Source organism: Podarcis gaigeae (genome assembly GCF_964106915.1).
Source record: "Podarcis gaigeae genome assembly, chromosome: 11".
In the NCBI taxonomy this organism is placed as follows: Eukaryota; Metazoa; Chordata; class Lepidosauria; order Squamata; family Lacertidae; genus Podarcis; species Podarcis gaigeae.
Genome location: NC_139687.1, coordinates 22140986 through 22159332, shown reverse-complemented (window position 1 = coordinate 22159332; position 18347 = coordinate 22140986). Strand labels below are relative to the sequence as shown.

Sequence of the window (18347 nt, the reverse complement as noted above, 5' to 3'; positions counted from 1 at the left end):
CTGTTGTAAAACATGCATCAACAGGTCATTCTGGGGTATTTCATGTGAGAATCTCAAATCCACATCTTAGATACAGATATCTTATTTTCTGGATAGCATCTTCCCCATTTCCAACCCCAGTTGCCCACGCAACTTTTATTAAGTGGGCAGACGATTGTACAGTTTTCATTGCTTCTGGAGGCATAGATGCAAAGCTGTCGTCTGCTTAAGAGTACAGTTAGTTGCTTTATTTGCATACTGCTTTCCTGTTAACTTTCACTCAAGGTGGTTCACAATAAACACAAGTTTCAAACAACAACAATAATAATAATTTATTATTTATACCCCGTCCGTCTGGCTGGGTTTCCCCAACCACTCTGGGCGGCTTCCAACTGAATATTAAAAACAATACAGTGTCCGACATTACAAACTTCCCTAACAGGGCCACCTTCAGCTGTCTTTTAAAAGTAAAATAGTTGTTTATTGCCCTGACATCTGCTGGGAGGGCGTTCCACAGGGCAGGCGCCACTACCGAGAAGGCCCTCTGCCTGCTTCCCTGTAGCCTCACTTCTCGCAGCAAGGGAACCGCCAGAAGGCCCTCAGCGCTGGATCTCTGTGTCTGGGCTGAATGATCGGGGTGGAGACGCTCCTTCAGGTATACTGGACCGAGGCCGTTTAGGGCTTTAAAGGTCAGCACCAACACTTTGAATTGTGCTTGGAAACATACTGGGAGCCAATGAAGATCTTTCAGGACCGGTGTTATATGGTCTCGGAGGCCACTCCCAGTCACCAGTCTAGCTGCCGCATTCTGGATTAATTGCAGTTTCCGAGTCACCTTCAAAGGTAGCCCCATGTAGAGCGCATTGCAGTAGTCCAAGCGAGAGATAACTAGAGCACACACCACTCTGGCGCCTAAACAGTTCCAGTTCAGTGTCACATAATTTAGTTGAGATTCCTGCATGGACCAAATGACCCTCAGGAGTCCCTTTCCAACTACAATTCTATGATTCTAGTGTGTACTGCCATTTGGCCAGGGGTGGGCGAGATCCTTTACCTGTTTGCTCTTTTCAAGTCATTGACGAACTCTGCAGACTGCTGGTGCCGGATTTCGCTGCTCTTTGTCAGTCTTTCTAAGGCACTCACCAACTCCTGCACTCTGCCTTTCAGCTTCTTTTCTCTGAAAAGCACAAAGCGCAATTATTTATCACTACACATTTATGCATGAAGGATGAGTAGACCCAGCGTGGTGTAGTGGTTGAAAGTGGAGGATTAGGACCAGGAAGGGGTAACCTTGGTCCAGATACAGACTCTCAACTGATATCCTTCATGGGGTGGTTGTGAAGATAAAATGGGGTGGGAAGATCTGTGTATGGCACCTTGAGTTTTATAAATGAATAAATAGTTCAAAATCACTGGTAGGGAATGCATATACACAACTGGAAGTTGCTGCTGTTGTGTAACTCTTGGAGTCAAGAAGCCAAAAGGGCGCTTACTTCCCACACTTGTGTTAACCCTCCCAAGAGTTGATGTGTAAAGGAGCCACCACACAGTTTTCTCCCGTGTGATCCAAGTCTTTGCACATTAGCCCTACAATACGAGAAGCTGCAGTAGCTGGGTCTGCAGAGACAAAAGGCACTTAAGAATTCTTTCTCATCATTCTAGCTTTAACTTGTGTTTTCGTTGCACAATTAAGCTTGTGAAAGGTTGAAATTGGCATTCAGAATAAGGGCTCTCATATGGTTTCTCTAAGATAAGGCAACCTCTGATTTTTGCAGAGGGGGAAATGGTTCTAAGCCTGGGAGCTACGAAAAGTATTCTCTTTCCTTTTGGCAAGTGAGATCAGTGGCTTCCAGGCACTCAGCAACATTGCAGAAAGTCTGAGAGACTGATGCCACTTTGAAGCAGATGAGAAATGAAATTTGTGCAAGCACAATCAACATGGCTTACTGCAACCTATAAAACAAGCCATTGGGGAGAGTTTAATTAGCGCATAGTCCTAGACTGGCCTGTAGGTGGCACTGTCCCACTATGTCAGGAAGTGTGACCAAAAATGCTTTTTAAAGTAGAGAGTTCAGCAAAAAAAAAATTTTTTTTGAAAAAAAAAAGAGATGTGCTGGAAATGCACTTAAAATAGTCATCACTAGTCAACTTGCTAAACATATAGCTAGGGGAGTGGGCCTCAATTGGCGAGATAATAAATAGTAAGATAGACAAAGAGGCAGCTTTGTGTCATACGTGAAAAATATCTAAACAACTGAGTCCTAACAACCTGGGAGAAATTTCAGTTTCTTAAAATTGTGCATGGCAATCAAAACACATTTGGATGAATATTTGTGTCTCCTTAAGAGAGAAGCTTTCTTTATGAGGAATAGCTAACCTGTTGACGAACTACAATACCAAATGGTCATGCTGGCTGAGGTTAGTGAGAGTTTGAGTCCAACAATATTATCAGTTAGTGAGCTATAAGATCTAATACCCTCAGGACCTGGGTTCCACTGATCTTCAAGTTCCTTTCTATAGAACGGAAGCTAGAAGATATACATGAAGGTGCAAAGAGTGCAGCAGTCCCAAGATTTGCTGCTTTCTGAGTCCTATTCAAATTTATTTTCATAATAATAGCTTTTTACCCAAACACATGGAATCAACAACATTGAATTTATTTTATAAAGTACCCTTTCCAGATCCAGAGAACAGCTGGTTTTTATATTTTCAAAAATCAGCCACTGGGAATCATCTTAGAACATCTTAGATATAACCTGGGAAATGCATAGCACTGAGGAGAGTTGCATAACATATGAAATTTGATACATCTTCCCAGACTCTTAAGAATGCTACCTTTGCAGTCTTTATGCTTTTAAGACCAAGCTGGCTTTTTTACTTTCCCATCCCAGCTTTGCATAACGCTCCGCCTAAAAAAGTGTCCTGGAGAACTTCAAAGATTGCTTGATGTTTTGTCTCTCTTTCTTTGTTGGCTTAATAAAGATATTGACCTACTATGGATTTGGGGAACTATTTTTCCAGTAAACCACAAACCTGGATTAAAGGCAAATTGTTGCCTGCTTTGGAAAAAAGTGACTCACTCTGTAGCTCCCTATTGCAACAACCAAATTTAATTTCGTGAGTGATGGACCTATCATTCCTTTCTGTGCAGTGACACGCAACATGGAACAATAAGGCATTGTTCAACTATAATAATGCTGTTGAACAGACAAACCTGTGTTGTACTGCGTGAGTCGGACTACTGAGCTCAGTATCTTGCTCTGACTGGCAGTGGCTCTCCCGAGTTCAGACAAGAGCCTTTCCTACCTGGAGATGCCAGTGTCTGAACCTGGGCCCTACTACATGCGAATAACATGTTCCCCCTATGGTCTCTCCCCTAAGCACCGGTTCATCCTCCTACCTGGCAATAGAAACCAAACACAAAGATGCATCAGCTACCGTCAACTCCACAAAACATTTTCATACTAATGCTGATACTTGCAGAACAACCGTTATTCAGTCCTCAATAAAGGAAATACACTTTTGTTAATGGTAGATTCATGTAACCAAGTGCTTTGCATTTCTGTATTCCTAAATAAAACTTAAATCACACTGTACAGCTAAGACATTAGCAAGAGTGTATTTCACCATCAGGACATGGTTTGGGCATCAAAGTATGGTGTCAAATAATATATTTCTCTCCCCAGCCCCAGACATCCATTGCACAAGTATTCTCACGATAGCCGGAAGAAATCTGCAAAATTCTGTGAAGTACGCCCGCTTTTCTGGAAGGTGTTTCTCAAACATTCCTCCCCCCTCCCTACAAATTCAGTAATACACATATTTTTCAACGCCATATAACAAGGGTAGATTCAATCATTTGCTGAAATGTGAAATATTGTCCTGGTTTAGAGAGTCTGTGCTATTTTGCAGTTGTGCAAAAATACGGTGGCCTTTTATTAGCATATGGGCATTTTCAAAGAAAGGTATGACGCATCTCAACTCTCAATAGGTTAGGGACCACCTTTTGACTAAGGAAAGGTTGAGGAAAGATGGGATTAATGAAAAGGCAGGAATCCCTGTACCCTGCAGATGGCCACGTCATTATCAGAAGTGCTCTATAGCCTCTGTTACAATCTGTCTCAGGATTTGGCACTGAACTGTAGCAGAGCCCCCACTGTTTAATGTACATGGTAATTAGGTCATGGAAAGAGCGAAGTGTGGAATAAATGCTGGCAAGAAGCTGTGAGCACAATGCTTTGGGAGGAGCAATGGGTTTGCTTTAATACACAATCTGAGTTGGCATCTGTGTGTAACTACTGCAGTCTAATTTTTGCTATCACTTTTTAATTGGGTATTGTATGTCTGCAGTACAGTACTGTATTTCATTTTGGTTTTGCTTCTTCAAGCACTTCCGGTATCCAAGAGAGGACCAAGCTCATCAAAATCAATTGTCTTCCTGAAAAGCGACTGAACAGGTCCTAATCTCCGCAAAATGCGTATGTTTTTAAAAGAGGCACATACAAAGATTTTTGTTCTGCAGCCCATTATTAGAATGGCTGTGTCTTATAACAGAGGAGCTTCACCAGCCTAGACCAGTTTTTGCCAGCATCACTAAGGGCACTAGAGCAAAACAGCCACCCAATAAAGGTCATTCTGCTGAGAAGGAAAAGGACCAGACAACCACTATTAAACTGAAAATAATTTATTATAGCAAGCTACTGTGGTGCAGCAGACAGCTGCTTTTTATTATTGGCTACTTTTGTACCCCAGACTTCTCAGAGGAATTTTAGCCTGATAAGGTAGAGCTGATTTGTGTGAGAGCTATGCAAGGTTACTGAGAGTGGATCTGAGCCTGTATTTTTGACATCCAGGCCTGCTAATTTACAGCTCACTGGTTTACCCTAAATGAGCCACTATCATCAGGTTTTTTTGCAGTTGGCAAAATGAAGATAACAATCTACTCCACATGGCTGTTGTAAGTAGGAATAAGAGAGGCGTGTGTAGTTTTGGGGCCGGATATAATGGAAGGTCGGCGGTTCGAATCCCCTTGACAGGGTGAGCTCCCGTTGTTCGGTCCCTGCTCCTGCCAACCTAGCAGTTCGAAAGCACACCAGTGCAAGTAGATAAATAGGTACCGCTCCGGCGGGAAGGTAAACGGCGTTTCTATGCGCTGCTCTGATTCACCAGAAGCGGCTTAGTCATGCTGGCCACGTGACCCGGAAGCGAGATGAGTGCCGCAACCACAGAGTTGGCCAAGACTGGACCTAATGGTCAGGGGTCCCTTTACCTTTATAATGTCATCAATGAAAAGCAGTAGCAGTAAAATCTCAAGAGTCAGAATTTAACCTTTTAAACATAGGGATTTCTAAGTTATTGGCAACAGTATTGCTTCCAACTGTTGAATGTCCAGTATAGAAGGCGGATTTCCATGACTTATTGGTCTTGCTGCTAAGGTTGTCACGAGTCTGTGCTAGCCAAGCAGCATGGAGGTTTTCGTGACCTAAGATACTATTCCACAGGGAGTTCAGCTGAAATCATTGCACTTCATGCAATTGTTCACATCATTCACCCTTAAGTGGACTGGCTTTTGATCAATAATTATCTGCTCCAGATTTGAACTGGGGAAGTAAATCTGAATACCTTTGTATTTTCCTTGCTAAACTCAGTAATCATGTATGATGCATTTTTTTTCAAAAAAATAAAATTTCTGTCTCTATCTCTCTCAAAAGAAATCCTGTGTCGCAGATGGAGAGGGTAGACATTTACTCCCATTTACTCCTATCTGTTTCAAAGGATTGGCAGAGTTTTTGAATCTCTCCCTTCTTCTCATCCATTTTTCATAGAATCCTAGAAATCCGAGTCAACCCACCCTCACAAAAAAGCCTCTGTTAGGTCATCTCATCCTCTGCTTTGCCAGTGCATGATTGTTCCCTACAGGACATTTCTCTCATTTCCTTTTCCCTGGGGAGTAACTGCTGTAAGTGCTCGTGACCTGTTGGGGAATTTATTAAGGATGAAGCCCAACAGGCAGAATGGGGGAGTCTGCAAAGCAAATGATCACTGTCTACGTGTAGCAAGGAAAACGCATTACAAGAAGGAACGGTGCTGAACTTATTCTAGAGCTTAAGGCTGCAGTCCTGTCCCCACTTCCCTGGAAATAAGCTGCACTAACCTCAAAGGGACTAGTGTCTGAATAGACATTTAAGGCTCCAACAAACAGTAGTTTTTCCTACATAGACAATTACATAGGAAAGCAATCTTACATCACATGTTTTGAAATACACAGAATTATCAAAGAAAGCCTTTATTTCTACCACAAGAAACCACCATACAATGATATTCCCTTATTTTACTACATTGCACAAAAGTGTTGCCTGTAGTGCTAGGGAACCACTAGGGAGTGCAACTCCTGAACTTTTCTTTTAAAGATCAGAAGCGATGACATAATCTGCTAGAGTGCCGGGGAACTGATGGACCCTGCTTGCTCTGACAAGTGAACAAAGTGATAATCAAGGCTTTCGATGACTCATGTAACATATCACCGTAGACCAGGGGCGGGTGTTCTGGCCAGTGGGTCAGATCTTAAATCTTCCCAGCCCCTGGCAGAGTGTGATGTCAGGTGATGCTGCACTTTGAAGGCCCAGTTGTCAGAACTTCATAGCAAAGTGCAGGGCTGTTTGAAAGCCCTTTGCAAACAGCTCTGTACTACTCCTGAAACTCCAGGAAAATGGGTTTAAAGAGAAGCACTGGGCAGTTTACAAAGGGCTGGATTTTTTTGCTGTTTTGTCTACTGCACTGATTAGACTAAATCTCCATCAACGGAAAAATCACTTTATTTTATATATTAAAAAGTACGGTACATAAGATGGGTACTGATCCTATAATTGTGATGATCTTTGATATATTTAGGCTGCAAACCTATGGAGGTTTACCTGAAAGACAGTGGAGCTTATTTCTGAGTAAACATGCATTGGGTTATGCTGCATATGCCATACTTGTGACAGTAAAAGGTTGCCCTAAGCATGCAACAGATGAAGCCCAGTCATGGGGCCTTTTGTTAATTTTGACCAGCTTGAGGGAACATCATTAGCAAATGCAGGAGCAACAGAACTGATGGGCTTGTACCAGAGTTCCATTTGCCAATAGATATACTGCATGCTTATGAAGATGGTCTAGCATCAGGGCTGAAGAACATGCTTTGAACCCTCTTTTTGCATTATGCCTTTCTTCACTCAGTGTTTAACAAGTCTAACCCTTAACACTTCGCACCAATTTAGCTGGGAAGGAAGTTAGGCTTACAGGGTCTGTAATTTTCTGGATCCATTAAAAAAAACCCCAACTGGTGTCAGGTCAGATAATAGTTCAGGTCAGTGATTCCAGTGATACATTATGGCATTTACTTAATAGCCCAGCAATTTGAAACCTCTGGCGTGAATGCTTTCAAGCCAGAGCGAATGGTTTCTTTTAAATTTGTCACTCAGTTCTACAACTTCATCTTTTATTTGATATTGTTTATCAGATGCATTGCCAGCAAATGGTAGCAGCATTGCCTCTGGGCATGCCTTCCTGCTTCCAATGTTTTCTGAACAAAACGTTCAGCTATTTGCTTTTTGAATTTTCTAAAAGGTAGTATTATTCATGGTTTAAGAAATAGCTCAATCAGCACAGAAGAGCAGATGAGTAGATGCTTTTTCATTCTTATTCAACCAATGAACAAAATAATTGGAAGGGGTGGTACCTGAACTGGGATGGCTGTTTGGGGCAATCCTACACATTTTCTTGATGAGATGGGGACCTTTGTCCAGTTACTACTCTGTTGATCTAGTCCTTGTCTTCAGTTCTTTTTTGTGCTACTATTAATGCAGAACCAGGAAGTCTAATTGTCACAGAGATGACACTGAAATGCTATTCCCAGATTTGCAATGTGTCTCCCTTGGGGTCTTTCATTAACTCAGTCAGCTATTCTTGTGCCTCAGGGTTTTCATGTGTGATGTGGGAATTAGCGGCAATAATTAAGCCCTCTATGTTTAGAGGCTTGAAGAAACCTGAAGGGACCATGTTGATGAGCGTTGAAGAAAAGTAAAGGAGGAAAGGTATTCTTAGAAAACCGCAGAGGGGCAAGGAAGTGCGATCGCTTGGTATCTGAATGATTTAAAGCCCCAAACGAACAATATCATGAAAATTTTGCTTACCGCCTAAGTGCATTTGCCAGTTCTGTAGTCAGTTCACTTTCACTGTAGGGTTTCAACTCAGCTAGCGTTAAAGATGCCGTGGTGTCATCTGTGCATTCCTGAAAAATAAAGCATAGCAAGTGGAGTTCGTAAAAAACCCAGAGATATGTTTACCAATAATTTGCAACACTTTCTTGCTGGATATTCCCCATTTGCTCCCAAGCACATCTTACATCTTTCCACATTGCTTCCATTCATATAGCACTCTCACTCCTTGACTGATACCCCCTACACCTGATTATGCTCCCCTTAGACGCACCTGTCTCCCCTCCTTCTCTCCTGCCCTGTGAGTGCTCCCTTGTATTCACAGGAATACTGCCTAAGGACATCGAGGTTCTAATTAGTTCTCACCTGAAGACCCATGACAGCACCTCACCTTACTGGACTTGTCTTTGCTGCCGCTACTAGCTGAGCTTAGGGACCTCATCCTCTGCTCCTTTTGTTCTTCCACTTCCGATTTCAGGTGCTCGATGTGGACCAGGTATGCCTGTTCTTGAGCTTCCCGGCTGCTCAGCTTCAGCTCCAGAGCCTTCTTCTCTTTTTCTAGCAGGTACAGCTGTGCCTTCAGCTCTGCCATTTCCTCCTGGTGGGGAAGCGCAGAAGATCATGGTAGACTGCAGTTTCACACAGTTCTGCGCAACCAGGGTGCAACATTCAGAGAGTAGCTGATAATGCCGGCTCCTTAATATATGGCTATAAAGGGCAATGAATTCCATACTTGGTGTCCTCAGGCCTCTTGCTTCTAAGGCACTGGGTCTCCTTGGTCAGGTTTTTAGGGGGTGTTGTATGCTAGGATTTAATGCTAGGTAACGAGAGATGCTGCAGCTACATTTTAAAAACCGGAAACCCCGAAACAGGGCTCCATTCATAAGTCCCTAAATGAAATACCTTCATTGCCATGAGTTCCTGCATGAGTACAGCATTTTCTAGATCCAGCCTTTGGCTGTCTCCACGAGGCTTGACATCATAGCTGAGGGGATCAATATGGATGCTCTCCAACTCCAACATGGTCAGTTTGACAGCCGCCCTGTCGTTCTTCAGCTGCTGAATGTAGTCCTTCAGCCTTTGCTCGTCCTCCTTTGTGAACTCTGTATCGCAGCTACTTGCTGTCGAACTAGTAGTGCTTGGGAGAGGGGAGGAAGTATTTAGGAAACAGTAAGTCTCAATAGCGCTCAGTATCTCGTTTGGTGTGAAAAGGAAAGAACAAAATGCAAATAAGTGCACATTATTTCTTAAGCACAGAGGCGGACATGTAGAAAAGTAAAGTTGCTTTGTTTATTAGGTATTTTTAAAAATTGTTTAAAGACCTGTTGACCTAATGGGGGTGCTGTGAAAGATGTCTTTCTGCCCCAGGCCCCAGAGGGATGTTGCCGATCAAGGGTGACATTGCTGGGCTAGTGGGACCTGTTATAGCTAAGTTCCTTATGTCACCTATATCCTTATTGCAAAAGGGAGGTGACCAATTGTCTTCTGCCTTACACTCCTAAGTTTTAAACCCAGGCATGGTCTACACGTGCAGCATAAAATGTATGAAAATGGTTCAATTTCAAACTAAAGATGAGGAATCACACTTTTAGTGTTGCCTTGTGTACATGTGTACCGCTGTCACAACACACCTCTGAAAACTAGCTGCTCTGGAAGCTTGCTAGGGTAGAAGTCTCTACCAGATGTGCTAGTTTTCTGTCTGAAGGGATTTTTAAAAAACAAACCAAACGCCAATCTGGTGCCCCTGCAAAAGGGCCTATCTCACCTGTATCCTGAATTGCCACAGCCAACTCTACTATCTCAGGATTGTATCAACTGTGGAGAGAGGACCCTGGCACTCCTCATCAGGGTTCAACCTGAGCCATGGGACACCAGAGCTTGCTCCTAAAGCCAGTTTCTGATACTGTGGCATATAGTGAAACAAGTGACTTTGATGACAGAAATGCCTCTGAACATAGACTGTGTTCCCATTCTACCAAGCCTCACTTCCTACACATCTTGGATTAGGGTCAGGGCTTGCAGGATATGGTTTGATCACAGGCTTAGAAACCAACCCTTGTGCTCTTTAGGCCCACCACAACCTTGGCAGCTTCTAAGCCCCGTATTACCCAACCTGCTGGCCTCTGGATGTTTTGGACTACAACTCCCATCAGCCCTAGCGAGCATGGCCATTTTACAAGCCAATGGAAAAATATATTATTATTTTTTAATGCAACATTCCTTTTTGTAGGGCACCATTTCAAATTAGGAAGGAAAAAAGAGGAGAGGGAAACGAGGCAATTTGACCCCAGTTTGTACATTAGCAGCTTTTAAAAAAAATAAATGTTAAAATACACATTGTGTAGTTTCTAAACAAGTCTAGGAGCAGACCTCATTAAAGTCTTTCCACCACTCCAGTCTTCCAAAGAAAAAAAAAAGATTTGCAGAGGTTAATTGCAATGCTACTACCCATTCCTTAACATTCCACTCCTCGGCATAATTACAACAACACTAAAACAGGATAGAAACAAGCCTGCTTTTCTTACAGTCTCACACAGAGACAAAGCTGCCTGCTGTCTCCTGAGGACCTGTAATCAGCTGCTGGGTGAGGGTTAAGTCATCCATTAGCTGTGCCTGTCTGGAATGCTGGATGATCTCAGTTATCAGCAGGGGAATAAATCACTTTCTGCACTGGGTTGCAATATTTTTCCATCTTTCTTGACAAAGGAAGGGAAACACAGAGACACATACACACACACACAGCATGGTTTCTATAGCCATGCTGAACATGGCTTGCTTTTGAGGCAAAGGATGAAGGCAAGGTTCATGAAAAGGATGGCTTAAAGCTCAAAACTATCTTTCACTTCTGAAAAGCAAGTTAAATGAAACGGCCTGTTGACATTGTAGAGGAGCTTTCTCCAACCCGGTGCCCTCCTGATCCTTGTGACTACAACTCCCATCAGCCCCAGCCGGCACAATCTTGTCGAGGCTTCCAAGCAGACTGCTGTTCAGGAGAAACACACAGAATTGGCTGGGATCCAAAGGTTTCCCTGAGCTACTCCTTTCCACAAAGTGTCGCATTACACAGGCTTTTAAATTGCAGCTTCTTGCTGATTCCAACTGGTCTCTTCCCTCTCCTAGGGATAACAGGTAATAGGCAAAGCAGCAGCAAGCAAACAATTTTACTTGTTGTGTTTCCCTTAAATTCCGGGAGGAATTCAACACTGCTGATACAGATTTGTTTAGCAGTGTGGTAGTTTTGCTAGTACAAAAATGGCTTCTGAAAAAAGAAGGCAAAGGAAGCCAGCATGGTTCTTACGGCTGTGCAACAGATTGCTGAAGTCCCAGTACTTCCTGTTCCACAAGCTGCCGCAACCTTTATTTTCATCCTCATACAGCTCTCAAGTTGGCGGGCAGAGAACTCTGAAAACCAGGCCTCCCTCTGCAGTAAAATCATGGCCGTTGCTTGCCCTAAATAAAACATATGGGCTTGAGGAAAATATGAATTAATTTGGGCTCACCATCAGAGAGCGAGAGATGGGGGCAGAGGGAAAAAGAAATACACACCAAAGCTTCTGAAAAACTTTCTATGGGCTCACTAGGCAACACAACACAAGTTAAATCTTCACACAGACACAATTGTGAAGACCTAATTGCAGGGTGTGTGGAGAAAAGTATCATCTGACCTTAGTGGTACAGTGGTGCACTGTCCCTCAAACACACTTCAGAGGACCTGCCTGGCCTCAGAAGTTTTGAAAAAGTAGTCCCCAGTCACTAATATCTTCTTTTGGAGAAAGGCACACAAAAGGGAAGTGGTGGCTCAACTACAAGTATACTTGAGGGAATTATTTTGGCACATTTCAGTCTGACTTCAGGCCTGGGTGTGGCACTGGAACTGTGATGACCTTTGTCAGAAGTGGAACAGGAGGAGTGTGGCCCGGTTGATTCTCATTGACCTCTCAGTAGAGATCAATACCGTTGACCACAGTATCGGTGCAGTTCTGGGTTGGGCGTGAGAGTCACAGGAAATCCAGTCCTATCTCCAGGGTGTCATTTCTAGAGAGTAGTATTGGGAAACTTATTGCTCAACCTTATGAAAATCAATTTTGGTGTCCACCATGTTCAGTCTTGTTCCATGTGTTGTTGACATATGAAGTCATTGGGAAATGTCCTCAGGGGATTTGGAATGAGGTGCCACCAGTCTTCTGATGACACCCAGCTCTAACATTTTGTTCCTTTTGAATCGGGAGAGGCAGCTCAGGTACCGTACCGTTGCCTGGAAGTAGTAAAGAGCTGGGCTGGAGCTGAATCCTGACAATATGAAGGTTCTGGGCTTTTGGGTCCGTGAAGCAGGGACACTCCCTTCAGGAGAGGGTTGCACTCCCCCACAGGAACAGCTCTTGAATCCAGCACAGGTACTCAAGGCCAGATTTGGCCTTGGTGGTTAGGAGTGTCTATTTCCAGCTATGGTCCCTTCCAGACAGAAAGACTGGCCACAGTAACCCATGTCCTGGTAATTTCCAGACAGGACTACTGTACTATACTCTATGTGGGGCTGCCTTTGAAGATGGTCTGGAAACGGCAACTGGCTGGAAACCAGCAGCTACTGGGCATCACTGGCTAGGTTCACATTACATCACTCCTACAAGATCTGCACTGGCTGCCACTTCAAGAGGCTTATGTTGACTTATGCATTCCTCAGCAGGTGAGGCCATACCTTTAAACTTTTTCTGATGCAAAACTGGGACGAACGTCTCCTGGGACATGCTCGCAGGTGAGTCGTGTGACTTGCGCCTCGCTCTTGACCCCCAAAAGGGGGCCTTTTCTTTAGTGACCTCCAGGCTATGTAATGGCCTTCCGCTCTGAGGTGCACCTTTCATGCTTTTCTTTGGAGGGCTAAGACACACCTTTCTACCGAAGCCTTTGGAGGAAGGAGGAAGTAACGTGAAGGGTAACGGTGACTATATATACCGCTTACATGTTTTATGCTGTATATTTCAGATTGGTATATTATATCCTTTTATGTACCCAAAGACCATGTGGTGAAGGGCAGATTATAATGCAACAAACAAACTTCTCTATTCATAGTTTTTGTGAGTTTTCCTGTTTAACCAGGCATTTGATGGCTGAAATATGCTATTTATTCCTGGCAATCTTGGAATCACTGCCTGAGAAAATGTGATTGTTTTTCATGATATTGTTATTCATTTGTTTGTGCCCTCAGCTCCTTTAGAAGGAAGGAATATAAAGCGATGATGATGATGATAATAATAATAATAATAATAATAATAATAATAATAATAATGTACTGCTACTACTACTACTACTAATAATAATAATAATACATTGTTGTACTCTCCAACTAAATGAGATGTCTTGTAGTGGAAAATGCCTTTGTATTGACCTCAACTATGTTCCATCTGACATGCTCTTACAACAATCATGTAAGAACTGTAAAAACTGAACTATGTGATACACTGCGGTATAAAGGATTTATTGGCTATCACGCAAGTGCTTTCCATCTATTATTCACAATACATAAATACAGCAGGTTTAATATATTATAGAACTCTGTCTAGGTGGTACAAATTCTACATTTTATATTAGCTGAGGAAAGGTTCAGATTTCTGTCCTACTTTTGACCCCATTGATTGCCCAACTGACTGGTTCAAATAATTAAGGGATCTTCTTAATGCAGCAGATATTTTGATAATAACAATTGTCCCTTCTAGCTTCATGGCTAGGCTTTCTCCATCAGAACAATTATGATTTCTTAATATGCCACAGATTTTCTTCTTCTGTTTTCACAAATAAATTGGGATGCTGCCAGCCCAACAAATTGAAATGCTAGCTATTATTTTTATTCACTTCACTAACAACAGCCTCTGTACTGCTTCTTCTCCCCCCCCCAGCCCCATTTTGTTGCAGTTGCTCCCTTTTATAGTCTTTTAACCCCTTGTCACCAGTGGCTGCCTGTGCATTTGTTCCCAGTAATGTGTTCTGCAATGTGACATTCAGCGACTCATTCCTGATGCTGAAGTTAAGTCTGGGTCAACACTCCCATTACAAACTCCCATTTTGAAGAGCTTCAAACTGCAGGGGAAATTATTCACTTTGACATGAAAAGTCCTTGCCAAGGAGAAAGCCTCCCCACCACCACCACCGCCCTCAAAGTTTACAAGAGGAGTTTCAACCGCCATTTTGAGTTATTTTATCTGCATACAGTTCGGCAGACAGATTCAAATGGCTTCAATTGTTTTGCCTGGTTGTGAGTATTTTTGGTCAAGGGGTATTCATCCTTTGGCCCTACAGCAGCGGTGCAGCAAAGCAGGTATGAGTCTCGTCAGTGCCTGGATGGAGAAACATACTGAGACCCACCAAAGAAAGGCTGAATACAAATGAAATACGCAAATAAAATAGTCATTAACTTTCTATCATTTATGGACATTGGTTTTTTTGGACTTTTTAAATACTGAAGGCCACAATGCAATAAAAAATACTTGTATAAGCCCAAGCAAGTATACATCATTAAGTCACACAATGAAAGTTCTACCACTCACCTTTAGAGACAAAATTCAACACTGACAAGCATATTTTGATTGAAAATGAAGAAGGATTGAATAAGTGGCTCTAAAGGCAAATTCAGTATTTGGAATTTCTTATTCTATTCTAAACTCCAAGTGGTTCACATACTGAACTGATGTTTTCTGCAGTTGCAGTCATGGAAATTGTTGAGTTTTGCTTTTTAAAACAATAAATGCCGATAGAAAAACACTTTTTTTAAAAAAACCACTCATTTCTTCTAATATGAAATGAATATATTTATGAAACGAGAACACAACTTGTGGCCACTTCAAAAGTTTGAGGCAAAAACCTACCAAGTTTCTAGACTGGAAACCTTTGCGGCCTTCACAGAATACAGGTACCTGCTTTAGGTTTCAATGAGAAGAGGGAATTGAGAGACAAAGGGCAGAGAAATCACTGAAGTAAAACAAATGGTATGAGTTTGCTCTTTATGAAATAGATCAGAATCACCCACACGCAACCAATCTACACAAACTTCTTTTTTTGCACAGCGCCTGTTGAAAAGCTTGAGAGAGTTCAGTCACCGAGGCACTGAAGTGATTTGTAACGAACACCAGTATAACCCAGCATGCTGATTTGAGGAAAGATAGATGAGATAAATGAAAAACAACATAATCTACTTCATTCTGAACGCTAAGGCCTGGGGATTAACAGACCCAATGAGCTACGCTTACCTGGTGTGGCTATTGGATGACAGGCTCTCCCAGGGCTGCACGCTGCAGCCAGTGACTGCAAACGCTCCACCGCAGCTACCGTCCAATTTCATCAGCAGGGCTTTGGCTGCGTTCTCAGCTGTCTTCCTGCAGTCATGAGCTCTTTTAAGCATCTGAGTGATGTTTTCATCACCTGTTTGGTCCCCTGTTTGCCAAGCAAATGATCAGAGCTATACAGTACTGGAGACAGGTAATAAGCATTAATATGAGTAGATGGCCTCTTAAGCTGACATCTTGTGCTTCCAACTAGGAAGTTAAATGTCTGATAAAATACACCAGGATTATAGTGGACCCACAGGCCATGATCCAAATGCAGAGCATGGTTTCTGACTCTCCTCTTCAGAAAGCAGACTCTGAGGCTGCTTGACAACTCTCAAAGCTGAGGGAAATGAAGCAGATGAGGTCTGAGTTTTGGACATCTACAGAGAACTGCATTTACGTGCCTAAGGATCACCACTGCCATAGATGAGATCTCTTAGCAGATGCTCTCTTTTGTTATATCCTTCTCCCCGTGTATCACTTGAAGCAAAGCAAGGCCAGTTAGTTCTTCCAAACTTATCCACCCATACAATTGTTCCGGCGACTGAAAACCACCACCCCTTTTTGCACCTCAGCTGGGAACCACTGTGTTTAATCATTTTCGTTTGTGTTTTATTCTCTTCATTTGTTTTGTTTGTGTGTGCAATGTTCAATGGAGTCGTTGCTGGTGCATTTTAAAATTAAAATAAACAACTTTTTGTCGTTGTAATGAAGTACCTAAGCAGGCCTTATGGAATAATGACAGTCTCTATTTCAAAGCGTGAGAAAAATATGTATTAACATATTTCATCACCTTTATAAATGTGAATTACATCTCTCCTATGTTACCAGGATACAGGGAAAACAAATAGCCATTATGCATTTCCATGTGATCCACATATGCATACTGCTAATACAAGAGGCATAAAGACACACTGCCTCCTGCAAACTCATCTCTACAAGCTCACACAATTACAGGCAACTATATCCCCAATTGTACTTGCTATGACTTTCCCTGGGTGGCATCTCTTTAATTTTAGATGATTGCGAAAAGCTTCTTGTTCAGTCATGTCCTTCCAGTGAATTACTTATAAAACTCATGTTAGTTTTTATTTAGGCTGATGACTGACATTTTATTGCTGCTTGTGTCTTTTATCATTTAAATTATTTTTAAATAGCTCTTTAAAATTTGCATTGAAATTTCTCTCTGCGCTTAATTTTGGACTCTAACACAGCATTAAAATTCCATAGATAAATGTGTTGCCTCATAAAGAAAGAAAAAAACACAAACATGCCCAATCCACAGGACTCAAAACAAAACGCCACCACATCTGTGGATCATTGACTCTAGTTTGCTGAAACTCATCCATCTTGCAACACTGAAGCCAGCTGGTCATTTTGTCCTTAGGAGTTTTCACATTATATTTCAGTGGCTCTTGAGATGCTGGTGATATAAATTAGATTTTAAAACAAGCAGTTTCCATGTCACAGTAGAGCTTGGGAAACAATTTTTTCTGGGCCCAAAGGTTTCCCCCATGCCCTACAACTCTGTATTATAAACCTCGAATTGCCATTTCGGTGAGTTGAAAATGTGTGAAATCACACATTTTTCTCAACTTCTCTACAATAAGAAATAATTGCAATCTTGATGTAATTTTCATAAATGAACTAGGAATGTGTCTAGAAAGTGGCTCACTCACTATTAGACCATGCTGTCCCTAAAGTACTGGTTGTGGTTCGTGGCACTAAAACCTGACCCAAAATGTTGAGGTATAGACCGGGTGAAAATTCACAGCAAAAGAATAATGGCAGGTCTAGGGTGAGCTCTTTTGAGGTATCTTCATCATCTTCTTCTTTGTATGCTACCTTTCCACAAAATGGGTCCCAAAGTGCCTCACAACATATCAAATAAATAACAAGCAGAACAATTGATAAAACAGGAGAAACTATTATATCTTGGCTGTGAGTCCTGGGATTGTTAAAAACCAACTTCTTCTCTCATACATGTGTCCAGCCATCTTTCATTAAAGCCACTAAAAATTATGCAGTTCACTTGAACGATGTATTTACAATATTGGGTTGGAAACATGTGATACAAATTAAATAGCACTTATTCAGGAATTGACTATACAAAGTATGTGGCCTCCTTCGTTCAGCCTTCGATGTTCTCTTTTGGTGGGTTTGGAACCAAGAGCTTCAATCACTAACTTTCCTCAATATCCTATACTAGACACTATGGCTATTCTCATTTGATTGCAGTTCAGTTTGGGTTAAAAATGCGATTGAAAGAAAACATACTTGATTAATTGGGGGGCAGAGGTGGGAGGGCGTTGCCTGAACTGTCACAAGATGATTGGGTGTTGAAACCTACCCTTTGAGGGCGAAGTACGGAATGGATTATGGAGTAAGTAACTTATTGAGTTCTTACCAACAGACCCGACGCCCGCAGCTCTGAATTGCCCAAGAATGAGGGACTGTTCACTTTCTGCCAATGCCAACAGCAGCTCATAGGCTTCAATGCACTGTTCACTGGAAACAACAAAAACGATTCACTATTTGTAACTTACGAGACAGGAAAAAGGCAATATAGGTGACAGCAGGACAGCAAGGAAGTGATGTCTGAAATGATGTCATTTCCTCTCTGTCTGTTAGCTGGGAAACTAGAACTTTCTTGCAGCTTAGGCTTGGTGATCCTAGCCAATTCCTACCTTATGATGCTGTAAAGGGCCCTGTGATCTTTGGATGAAGTACAGTATATAAACTGATTAAATAAATTAAATAAAAAATAAATTATTATAAATTAATGTAAGATAGAAAGGGTGACATGACTGAACAACATCATAGTACATTTAGACTAGGGAATTTCAGCTTTCAG

At 42.1% G+C, this 18347-nt stretch overlaps 1 protein-coding gene and 2 long non-coding RNA genes across 7 annotated transcripts in view; 1 reads left to right on the top strand and 2 right to left on the bottom strand.

Moving 5' to 3' along the window:
* The window catches only part of MCC (MCC regulator of WNT signaling pathway), a 202268-nt gene that overhangs the window by 4297 nt on the left and 179624 nt on the right, over window positions 1–18347 (bottom strand). For all 5 annotated transcript variants that reach the window (XR_014556073.1, XM_083702239.1, XM_083702242.1 and 2 more), the window contains 6 exons: window positions 17901–18001; window positions 15416–15599; window positions 9081–9315; window positions 8569–8775; window positions 8154–8251; window positions 1034–1156 (listed from right to left, as the gene is read on the bottom strand). Coding sequence is in view for 4 of the 5 variants with exons in the window: in XM_083702239.1 (XP_083558365.1) it covers window positions 1034–1156; window positions 8154–8251; window positions 8569–8775; window positions 9081–9315; window positions 15416–15599; window positions 17901–18001 (948 nt within the window). In the remaining variant the exon portion in view is untranslated. The remainder of the gene's footprint in view (window positions 1–1033; window positions 1157–8153; window positions 8252–8568; window positions 8776–9080; window positions 9316–15415; window positions 15600–17900; window positions 18002–18347) is intronic.
* On the top strand, window positions 9314–13662 carry LOC310826988. Its single transcript, XR_014556097.1, has 2 exons — window positions 9314–12861; window positions 13381–13662. It is a non-coding gene; the product is annotated as an uncharacterized lncRNA (long non-coding RNA).
* On the bottom strand, window positions 10399–13383 carry LOC310827022. The gene is made up of 2 exons (XR_014556142.1): window positions 13064–13383; window positions 10399–12873 (listed from the first exon to the last, which is right to left on the bottom strand). It is a non-coding gene; the product is annotated as an uncharacterized lncRNA (long non-coding RNA).